Source organism: Odocoileus virginianus, chromosome 24 (genome assembly GCF_023699985.2).
Source record: "Odocoileus virginianus isolate 20LAN1187 ecotype Illinois chromosome 24, Ovbor_1.2, whole genome shotgun sequence".
In the NCBI taxonomy this organism is placed as follows: domain Eukaryota; kingdom Metazoa; phylum Chordata; class Mammalia; order Artiodactyla; family Cervidae; genus Odocoileus; species Odocoileus virginianus.
In genome coordinates, this window is record NC_069697.1 from 8,894,197 (window position 1) to 8,906,207 (window position 12,011).

The 12,011-nt window shown below is 36.0% G+C and overlaps 1 protein-coding gene across 1 annotated transcript in view; it reads left to right on the forward strand.

Moving 5' to 3' along the window:
* Positions 1–12,011, forward strand: part of OTOGL (otogelin like) — a 168,672-nt gene that overhangs the window by 32,811 nt on the left and 123,850 nt on the right. Inside the window, exons 11-17 of the mRNA XM_070454260.1 lie at positions 3,087–3,193; positions 3,932–4,057; positions 5,342–5,450; positions 6,534–6,580; positions 7,052–7,197; positions 8,292–8,415; positions 10,868–11,045. Of these exons, the coding sequence (XP_070310361.1) occupies positions 3,087–3,193; positions 3,932–4,057; positions 5,342–5,450; positions 6,534–6,580; positions 7,052–7,197; positions 8,292–8,415; positions 10,868–11,045 (837 nt within the window). The remainder of the gene's footprint in view (positions 1–3,086; positions 3,194–3,931; positions 4,058–5,341; positions 5,451–6,533; positions 6,581–7,051; positions 7,198–8,291; positions 8,416–10,867; positions 11,046–12,011) is intronic.

The following is a 12,011-nucleotide window of genomic DNA, read 5'->3' on the forward strand; positions in this document are numbered from 1 at the left end:
TTTTAATTTATTTTATTTTACTTTAAAAATTTTTTGTGAAGTATAATTGATTTACAATATTATATTAGTTTCAGGTATATAACATAGTGATTCCATATGTTTATGGATTATTTTCTATTTAGAGTTATTTTAAAATATTGACTATATTCTCTATGCTGTACATTACATGTTTGTATCTTGTTTATTTTATACCTAGTAGTTTGCACCTCTTAACCCCTATTTTCTCCTATTTTGTCCCACCCCACTCCCTCTCCCTACTAGTTTGATAGCCACTAGTTTTGTTCTCTGTAAGTCTGTTTTTCTTTTGCTATATTCATTCATTTTGTTTTTTAAAAATTTGACCTATAAGTGAAAACACACAGTATTTGCTTTCTTACTAAGCATAATACCCTTCAGGCCCATCCATGTTTCTGCAAATGGCAAAATTGTGTTCCCTGTTTTGACTGTGTAATATTCCATTTATAATATGGTCTTTATCCATTCACCTGTTGATGGACACTTAGGTTGCTTCCATATCTTGGCTGTTACAAGTAACGCTTATGTGCTAAGTCGCTTCAGTCATGTCCGACTCTTTGCGACTCTCTGGACTGAAGCCTGCCAGGTCCTCTGACCATGGGATTCTCCAGGCAAGAATACTGGAATGGGTTGCCGTGCCCTCCTCCAGGGGATCTTCCCAACCCAGGGATCGAACTCATATCTATTATGTCTCCTGTATTGTCAGTTGAGTTCTTTACTACTAACTTCCCTGATGGCTCAGATGTAAAAAAACTGCCTGCAGTACAGAAGATCTGTGTTCAATCCCTGAGTCGGGAAGATCCTTTGGAGAAGGAAGTGGCAACTCACTCCAGTATTCTTGCCAGGAAAATCCCATGGACGAGGAGCCTGGCAGGCTATAGTCCCTGAGGTCACAAAGTCAGACACGACTGAGCAACTAACACTTTCATTTTTAGTGCCTCCTGGGAAGGATGGCAAAACAAATTTGGGGTGTTTACAGAACACAAAAAATGTGGCTGGAGCGTGATGAATGGAAGAGAGAGAGGAGATGAAGTTAGAGAAGTAGGCAGGGTCTAGATCCAGATTACCTAGAGTCTTAGGGCTCATAGTAAGGAGTATGAATTTTTGCTTGATCTTATTTCATATAACCTGACTATTCTCAGGAGAACTGAATTTGCCTTTTGCCTAGTTTCTTAACTTCTGCTTATTCCAGGTAGGTTGACTGTGTTTTAGCCTAGATTATGTCAGAATGTCAGTTAATTTGTTTATAATGTAGTAAATCAAGGGGGGAGGGGGTATTGCAAAGTGAAAACGCAAGGCCCCTTGTTAAAGAAAAAATTGCTAAGCGTTCAAGACAGTGTTAGCAGAGCGTGAAACGAGTGCAGGATCCAGCTGAGCGACAGCCTGTTTGAGGGCAGGGCCTGTGGGGCCGACTGCACAGGCCGCGTTCCCATGAAGCTGGCTCTGATGTTGGTAAATTTTGCTTGAAAAAAATGAATGCCTTCTACTGATGAAAAAATAATGCTGCTGTGAACGTTGATAATAAGCATGTATCTTTTCAAGTCAGTGCTTTTGCTTTCTTCAGATACATACCCAAGAGTGGAACTGCTTGATCGTAGGGTAATTCTATTTTTAGTTTTTTGAGGAAGTTTCATTCTCTTTCCCATAGTGGCTACACCATTTTCCATTCCCACCAGCAGTTCACTTGAGTTCCTTTCTCTCCACCTCTTCACCAGCAATTTGTTTTTTTTTTTTTGACAACAGCCATTCTGACAGGTGTGCAGTGATATCTCTTATTAAAGTTAACATCCAAAATGGAAAAGTAAGCTAATTTTCCTGTCAGTAAATAATCTGTTGCCCAACTGTTGTTTTTATGCAATGCCATATGTAAAGTGCCTAGTACAGTTCCTAGTGTAACATAGACACAATAAACGATTAGAATAATAGTTGCATTATGTTGGAAAACCAATATTCAGTTACTTTATTAGCTTTCAAAGCCTCCCTTAATTGTAGGAAAAATGCATATGTTTAAAGTAAATCATAAATTTAGCATCTTTCTAAGAATTCAACAGTTTTAACTTACCCTGTTTTTCAGAGACTTGTTTGGAGATTTAGAATATTTTCTATGCTTCTGAAGTCTTCAGTCCTTTTTTTTCTTCTAAAGCTTAGTTAATTGGACTAGATAATCTGCACGACTCCAATTACAGTAACACAGGATAAGGGCAATTTGAGATCAGTGGTTTTTACAGTAGAAATACTGAAAATGCTAAGGTTCACAAAATACAACATTCCTAAGGTTGTAAAGATATTTAGCTATTTAGACTTTCAGTTGGGTTGAAAAACAAGCCCACTACCTTATAAACACTGTTGATTTTATAGATGCCTTGTTAATCTGCTTTGGGAGTTGGCTGACCTCTTATATTTGTTTGGGGGAGTTTCTAAGGTGATTATAAAAAAATACTTAGGGATTATTCACTCTTGGCAACATTAGCAAAGTAACTGGCTTTAGTAATTTAAACCTGAAAGAATTAAAAATCTTTTAAATCTCAAATGAAATGCTATTTATTTAATCCTTCACAAGTGCTTATTATTAGTATTGATTTTATTCCAGCATGTAAACTATCAAAAGCATGGTATCTTAGAAATCATTTTCATATTTGATGTTTTTGTTGTGATAGAATTATTAAATAGGATTAATTAATAATAATATTGATAGGATTTATTAAATTTTGAAAGGTCTGGGATGCTTTGTGTGGGAGCAAAATAATAAAAAGATTCTAGAACAAATGTCATAATTAAAATAGAAATCTTTTTCAGTATGGTACTCCTTTGAGTCCAAAGAAAAATGGCCAAATTATTGAAAGACTTAAATGAAACAATTTACTTAGTCTTTACAGTTTACTTTTAAATCTGGGGTCCCATGTTTCTATGTTTTCTGCATTATTATACATTATATACATATACATAAGCTGACATCAACTAATATTAGAATATTCACCACATAGTCAGCATTTCTCCAGAACAAGAGCTCAATGGCATAGTTCCTGTCAATATTTCCTGTATGACTTTTGATCTGTCTTTTCACTTTCCAGAACTCATGATGATGAGACCTATTGTCGAGCGGCCACTGAGTATGCTAGAGCCTGTTCCCATGCGGGCTACCCTATTCAAGATTGGAGAGATGACTTTCCAGCATGCAGTATGTTTCCTTAGTTTCCAGCCATGTCTGTGTACTTCTATTAATTTTAGGCTTATCCTAGTACTCAAAACTTACCCTACTGTTCAAAACTAGTGAACTGCAAAGACTTGTTATTGATGCAATAATATTGGTAAATCTTTGAATACTTTTAAAGCACTCTAATCTTTGTCTTTATCTGACTTTCTTCACTCATTATGATAACCTCTCACATATGTTGCTGCAAATAGCATTATTTCATTCTTTTTATGACTGAGTAATATTCTAAGATAAATACCATACAGATAATGCATACATGTGGAATCTAAAGATAAAAAGAAACAAATGAACTTATTTCCAAAATAGAAAGAGGCTCACAGACACAGAAAACAAACCAAGGGGAGAAGAGAGGTGGGGGGAAAATAAACTAGGAGGCTGAGATTAAAATATACATACTACTAGGTATAAAGTAGATAACCAATAGGGACATACAATATAGTACAGGGAACCATACTCAATATTATGATATAATATATAAGGGAAAATAATCTGAAAAAGAACTTGTATATATAAACTATGTATGACATATATTTTATATATATATATAACTGAATCACTGTGCCGTACACCTGAAACCTACACAATATTGTAAATCAGCTATACTTCAATAAAAAAATCAAAAAAGACAAAAAAAACACTGCAATCTTATTCAAAGAGCGTTGAGTAGCACTGACGTCCTGCTCACCTGTTTGCCCATTTTAGTTGATAAATGTGATGACAGCTTTGTCCACCGGGATTGTATCAGTTGTTGCCCACCAACCTGCACATTTGAGAAGCAGTGTCTAGGGAGCAATCTCCATTGTCTCGATGGATGTTACTGCCCAGATGGTAAGTGCTTCCTGAAAGAAACCGTGTCTGCACTCACTGTGGTTGGTACCCTGTGATCCAAGAGCCATGCCTTAGTGTCCTCTCTTGGGATGTTAGGGCTATTGCAAATTTTCTCCCCTTGTAGGATTTGATCCTTGAAGTGACTACAAGGAATGGATGCTTTGCTTTAATTAAAGGCTTTCATCCCTGGGTCAGGAAGATCCCCTGGAGAAGGAAATGGCAACCCACTCCAGTATTTTTGCCTGGGAAATCCCATGGACAGAGGAACCTGGTGGGCTGCAGTCCATGGGGTCACAAAAGAGTTGGACATGACAGCGACTAGACAACAGCAATGATAATTTATATATTTTCATTTTTTAAAGACAAAATCAAATTCAGAAAAAAGTCTTCATATCTTGGTAGTACAAGATTTTAGTCCTGATGTAGTTTTAAATATTTGTAATTAGAAGTGACATAGCAAATGATAGAGATGGGATTTAAATCTGCAATACAAATTAATAGATATTTATAAGAACATTGAGGATTTACTCAAACCCTTTTATTTTTGCAGATTAAAAAATACAATCCCAGAGATGTTAAGTGTTTTCCTACTGTCGTGTACTTAATATGAGTGAGGACTACTTAAAATCAGGTCTGTTGACCTCAGTCCACTGTTCTGTCAATGCTCCTCAAAGTCCGTTGGACCAGTGCCAGGCCTGAACTGTTTGCTCCCAGTCAATGATGGGATAAGGACTTTGCACCAGAACATAAATCCATGCACCAGAATATAATTCCTTTGACCAGAAAGTCTTACTCTGGAAAATGATCAGCTGAATCAAAGAATGTGCTTAGTAACATTGGTTCAACCACCTTTACTCGTTAGAAAGAAGTAACAAATGTGGTTCTACCATACTAGTGCTTTGCGAAGCATTTTCTGGCTCTGTAGTACCTGTGTGATGATAATGTAAATCTCTCACTTTCACATAAACAGAAATTAAACAGGATAAATTCAATACTTTCTCCCTCCTTTCCTCCCCTCTTCTCTCAAAAGCAAAGAGACATTAGTTGCCCTATTTCTGTGTTGTGAATCTTAACATTTTGATAGCAGGTAATGGGATAAGAAAGTTGAAAACCGCTGAAATAGTAGCTGCTGATTGAGACAGAGCCAGGCTCCTTAAAAGTAATTTGGATTTCTAGCACCAAGTGAAGGCAAGTGTTTGATAAAAGTTGGCCGAATCATTTTATTCAAAGGATATAATTCTTATTATTTCTTATGTGCATTTGATATATATTTTTCTTAAATAGGCCTCATAATGGAAAATGGGACTTGCATCTCCTTGGAAAACTGCCCATGCAATTTTCATGGATTAGCATATTCAGTTGGCTCAAAAATTGAACAAGAATGTACTGAATGGTATGTGATCAATTACAGCTAACTATTTCTGGGTACCTGACTAGGGGACAATTTTACCTTAACATATGTTTAAAGAGATATACTTTTTACAGATTTTTCTTCCAAAAATTCCCAGACTCAGTGTCATTGTATTTAAAGCCTTTACAAGCAACAGTGGAGTAGGAGGGACCATCTATATTTTCTTTTATGATGTAACTTTTCTCACTTCTGTTGGTAACTCTATAAATTTTTATATCCATGTGATGAACTATTGAATAATCACTAATTTGCACATGCTTTTACTCATAGAATTTGACAGTTCTCTTGTCCTTCTGTATTGAGTACTTTAAAAAGTGACTCTTCATATCACCAATTTTGGGCCATGATTAGAGACTTTTCAACATTCTTAAACTAGCTAACTAGTTAGCTACTATAGCCAAAGATTAAATCCCTCCAGGGCAGTCTAAAAGGAAATAGAGGTATAAATGTCATTAGGCGATTTTCCCTTTGCTGTCTGTGTATATAACTGAAATACAGTTGAAAACTAACCCTGTTCTTAGACACTGATTTAAATTCCTGCCTTTCAGAGATTATTTTTTCCTCCAAAATGCATTATCTGTTTGATGGTAGAAGGCAGAATTTGTCTTACAAAGGGGATATCTTTTCTCTCTCTTTAATGTCTGATGATCTTCAAAGCCAACTTTAAAAGTTTTAAGTAGATGCAGTGACTTATTAATCTTAACTCGTTATTTGTATTTCTCTAATGATACAGGTAAATGCTTTATTGTGTGTGGCCTTTCTTTTGGTTTAAGCAGTGAGGGAAGGAAAGAAACAGAAGTTCTCTGCTTAGTACTTTTGTTCTTGACTAATCTGTATTACTGGTGTATCATCTTTATTGACTTTTAAATACGGCATGCAATAAATATTAATTTAGGTGCTGGCCTAAAAGTTCAGTTAATTGAACTTTTGGAGAGCTGTTTTTCAAGTCACATTATTCTGAACCTAAGAAACATGATACATTTGCTACATTAACCAATACATTATTGCAAACATTCATACAGTTTCTCTGTGCAATTAGATTAATATTTTTATCATTTTATTTAGTGTATGTGTTGGTGGAGTTTGGAACTGCACTGAGCATGACTGCCCAGGTAATCTTTTAAAATGTTTTTGAAGAAAATGTCTTGATTTTCTTGAAATTGAGGAGAAAGCTAGCACTGATATTCATAAGGTCTTCTCATATATAACAAGAGATGTAATGCTCTTTAAATCCAGATAGTCAGATGATAAGAGGAAAATTGAATAAATGATAGCTCTGAGCAGACAACTTTGGTAAAAATTTATGAAAATTGTACAAATATTATAAACTCTAAAAAATGTGGAACAGCTATAATTAAATTTAAAATTTAATCAAATAATATAATTTAGCGAGTTTGTCAAACTAGTAAATTTTTAACACTTTAACTATTCTTTTTGATACCTGAATAGTTACTCTAAGTCAGCCTACTGCTTTTTTTTTGACCTACTGCTTTTTAAGAATAAACATAATTTCTTCCTCCTCCTTTTCTCCATTTTTCTTCCTCTTCTCTTCCTCTACCCACCCCTGCTTCTCCTTCTTCTAGTTCAGTGCTCCGTTGTAGGTGATTCTCATTTTACTACTTTTGATGGTCGACATTATTCTTTCATTGGAATGTGCCAATACATCCTTGTAAAAGGAACTGGAAAAGATAAATTCACAATTACTTTACAGAAAGCTCACTGTGAACAGGTAAGCGCATTTCAAAATGACCAGAGGAGTGTTCATTTTTTTTGGCTCAAACTTCTTATCTAGGTTAAAAATAGTAACATGAATAGGTATAGTTGTTTTCCTCAAAAATCAGACACCATTGATCGTTAAGATGCATCATTATTCTGTATACCACAATGAAAAAAACATGTTGATGATTGATCTATGTATGCTATTAACTATATCATGTCTCCTGATTTCAAAGATAGCAAAATATTAAAGTCTTAGATTAAATATTATATATTTATTGCATTTTTTCTTAAAAATGGTGTTTGTATGTACAGATTTTTGAAACATTTCATGCACGACTGCATAATAAGATTTTGTTGCCTCAAAACTGCTATCTTAAAGATGATTTTTGACAGAATTTAACAAGTTTCACATCATTCTAAATAGATATGATGGCTTTTTTTTTTTTTTAGCATGTGGGAATATTTATTTTAGACCTTTTCTTGAAATAAACACATCTATTATTTGTAAACAAAGAGACACAGGTCTTTCATTTCTCTTTCTAAGTCAAGTAGTCACAATTTTGCCAAAATCTTTTATTCTACTTTTATTCCAACATAAAATGGTTGTTTCCAACAAAATTCCAATCTAGTTTATAAGCTTTTTTTAGTTTGATTTTTTTTCTCCTGTGCAGTATGTCAGAGTCTTAATTAGCTTTCTACATGGAATTCTAATTCTCTTGGTTCTTCTCTATACTGAATTTTTTACATCTAAATACCACAGATGAATTTGGAAAGGTACATTATGTCCTATGGAAAACATAATTATTGGCCCTTTATTGAAAACATTTCTATTTAATAACGCATATATATGCATATGATGTATTTAATGTAAAGATATATTTTGTTAGTAATGGGGCTACATGAGATTCACAATAAAATGTGAAACTACTTTATAATATTGCTTATTCTCAAGTCTTCTGTATACCAGAAATCTTTACCTGTGCGCACTCTCTCCTTTCTTCTCTCCTTCATCTTCTCCATTTCTCTCTTCCACTGTCCTTGTCCCTGACTAGGTCTCTCTTTTCCTCTCTCATTCCTTTAATCGATAATTTGATTTTTATGCAGAACCTTGGCTTGGTCTGCCTTCAGTCTGTAAGTCTGATTCTGGAGGATGATTTTAACAAACAAGTGACCGTCAGTAGGGGAGGACAGATCCTCACCAGTCCTAACCAAGGCTTCAACCTGAATGGTAAGAAGCAGTGCTAATGGTATACTTTTCTTACATTAACAATAACAGCAGCACTATCTAAATGGAGTCTTCTTCCATTAACTGACAAACCTAACATTTACTGATGCCTATGTGTTTCCAGGTCCTCAGCCAAACTTAGTGGAGACCACCGCGTTTATGGGGCTTAGTGTTTATCTCAAGGGCACTAGTGTTTATCTCAAGTGTCGTATGGGACAGTGCAGACACAGAATATTTCCATTGTTGCAGAAAGTTCTACTGGGTAATGCTGTGCCTGATATTTTCAGTTTGGATTTGATGCTGAAACAGTGGGAGCCATCTGAAAACCACTGAAAGAGGCTGGGGATCTCAACTGAGAATGGAGACAACTTGAGGTTTGAAGGTTGGCTTCCCTGATAGCTCAGTTGGTAAAGAATCCTCCTGCAATGCAGGAGGTCCTGGTTCAATTCCTGGGCTGGGAAGATCTGCTGGAGAAGGGATAGGCTACCTATTCCAGTATTCTTGGGATTCCCCTGTGGCTCAGCTGGTAAAGAATCTGCCTGCAGTGCGGGAGACCTGGGTTCAATCCCTGGGTTGAGAAGATCTCCTGGAGAAGGGAAAGGCTACCCACTCCAGTATTCTGGCCTGGAGAATTCCATGGACTGTATAGTCCATGGGATCACAAAGAGTCAGACACGACTGAGCAACTTTCACTTCACTTCAAGTGGCCTAGAGTTTGGAAGGGGAAAGATGCAAGTAAATGAACACTTAAAGATATGATAAACTCAAAGATATGCATAGAGACTTTGGGAGTCTAAATGATTAGGTGTATCTCACCCAGCACTGGGTGTGCTGGTGTGGTCAGGAAGTTCTTCTTAAAGAAAGGATATCCAATTGAGCATTTACAGCTGAGGAATTGCCAGGATGAAGGAGATGGGGAAAGTGTTCTAGGCATAGCAAAGAGGAGAACTATGTAGTACGTTAAGGGGAACTTTAATTAGCTTGGCATTGCTACAGCATGAAGAAGTTAAGTATAGAATGTCCAGAGATCAGAATAGGGAAAGAGATGGACATTAGAATGAGGAAGGCCTTATTTTTTTGATTGAAGTATAGTTAATTTACAATATAAGTTTCAGGTATACAACACAGTGCTTCAACATTTTAATAGATCAAAGCCATTCCAAAACAATTGCTGTATTTCCTTTTGCTGTACAGTACATCCTTCTTGCTTATCTATTTTATACATAGTAGCTTATATCTCTTAATCTCATGGGGAAGGCTTTATATACAGGGCATTAATACTTTGTAATTTTCCTAGGAGGCTGTGTTCAGGCCCGAGTTCTAGTGTAGTTACTTATAACAGTCACTTTTGCTTTCAGAAGTACTTGATTTGTATTAAAAATTACACGATCACACTCAGTGTCATCCAAGGGTATTGGTTGAACTTGATATGAAACTGATATACAATTGTTATCATTTGACCTTGTTCGTGTACAAAGATGACAATCTCATATGCTTCAACCAAATAAGCAACTGAGTTTAAATGAGGAGACTGACAGTCTTTTTTTTCTTGGTAGACTACTATAACAATGCTATGGACATGGACTTGAGAAATGTTAGAAAGGAGACATGGAGAATAGTTAGGACGTTATTAGAGTAGGGCATAAGGATTTGAGGAGGAACTTATACAAGGCAGTGACAGTAGAGATGGAAAGAAGAAAACAGATGGAACTCTTATTTAGGAAAAAAAGTGTTATCTACTCGGCGATGGAAGGGCAATAAGAAAAATGATGTGTTCAAAGAATAATGCTCAGATTTCTGGGTTTGGTGACAGACTGATGACAGAAATTGTGACAGGGAGTGCAGGAAGAACTCTTATGGTGGCAAAAGTCAAATTCGATCTTTCTTTTTAAAACTAATTCATTTATTTTAATTGGAAGATAATTACTCCACAATATTGTGATGGTTTTTGCCATGCATCAACATGAATCTTGCACAAGTTTCTCTTCTGTAAAGATATCTCATAAAATGAATGCCTCGCTAGTGCTGTGCCCTCTTTTTCACTGAATGTCTCGAGGGAGTGGGGAATTTTTGAAAAAGTGCCACTTCCTTGTTGAATCGTGACCAATTTGGGGGACATAACACACACACACACACACACACACACACACAAGTAAAGGACCATAGATCCGATTTTAAATGTCTGACTGTCTATCCTCACCCCATATGAGATGCTTGCCAACTGAAATTACATGTAAACCTGACATTCTGTTAAAAATATCTGCTCTCCTCCAGAAAGAAGGACAGAAGGGAAATGGAAGAAAAGAAAGCAGGCACAGGGTGGCAAAAATTGGCCCTGGGGCACAGAGAACTGGGAAGAAGTCTTTTGGAAGCAGATCCCTGATGTTGTACATCAGCATTTCAGAGCATTGCCTGTGAATCTCAGAGCTGATTTATGTATGTTCTTTTCCTGCAGGAATTGTTGAAATTCAGACTCTGTCATCCTTATTTATTCTTCTAAAAACCACATTTGGTTTAAAGATTCTGTTCGCTGTAGATGGGGAAAGAGTTTATATTCAGCTATCTAGTGCGTGGAAAAGAAGAACATTAGGTCTGTGTGGCACATTTAACGGGAACATAAGGGATGATTTTCTGTAAGTATGATCTCTGAACATGACGCGATGACTAGTAATTTAGAGGATATAAATTCTCACATTAAAAATGCTTACTTACCTGATAATAGCTTAGTCATTGCTGTTCCAAGAGCTTGACATGGATCATCATATTTAAATATTGTAGCAACCCCCTAATTGGTAACTCCATTTTATAGATAAAGAAGCTAACTGACACCAAAGTGACAAATAGCTCAAAATCACTTAGCTCAAAAACTCTGAATTTAGTTAGCGAAACTCAGAGCCTGAGGACTACCCATGGAATAACTTCCCACTATTCTCTCCCTGCCACCGATCAAGCTTAACAGTATTTTATTTTTTAAAAACTGCTGCCTTAAAAAAAACTTAATATCATTTGGTGTGAATGACAGTAAATTATACTTTAATAATATTGATATCACTTGGTATGAGTGATATCTCTAAAGCAACATTGTGGCATCTAAGTTAATTGGATTTTGTCATAGTCGGTGTTTTATTAGGGAAAAAAAACAATAAAATACGTTTATATCCCTTGTATTGACAAAGCACTTTCACCTGCATATAGAACAGCCCAGAGTATAGCTTAATATAAATGCTTTGCACACCTGTTATTGTGCTAAGCACTGTGGGAAAATTAAGGTAGTAACATGTGGTCCCCATTCTCAAGGAGCTTATGTTGCAGACTGGGAGGGGACAGCTATCTTTAAGAAATAATTTATTCAGAACTTCCCTGGTGGTCCAGTGGTTAAGACTTCACCTCCCAGTGCAGGGGATGTGGGTTTGATCCTCAAACTGGGAGCTAATATGCCACATCTTCATGGCCAAAAAAACCCAAAACATAAACCAGAAGCAATATCGTAACAAATTCAACCAAGACTTTAAAAAGGTCCAGGTAAAAAAGTTTTTAAAAAAGGAACAATTTGTTCTAGGCAAGGTATTAATCACGCATGCACACACACACACACACAC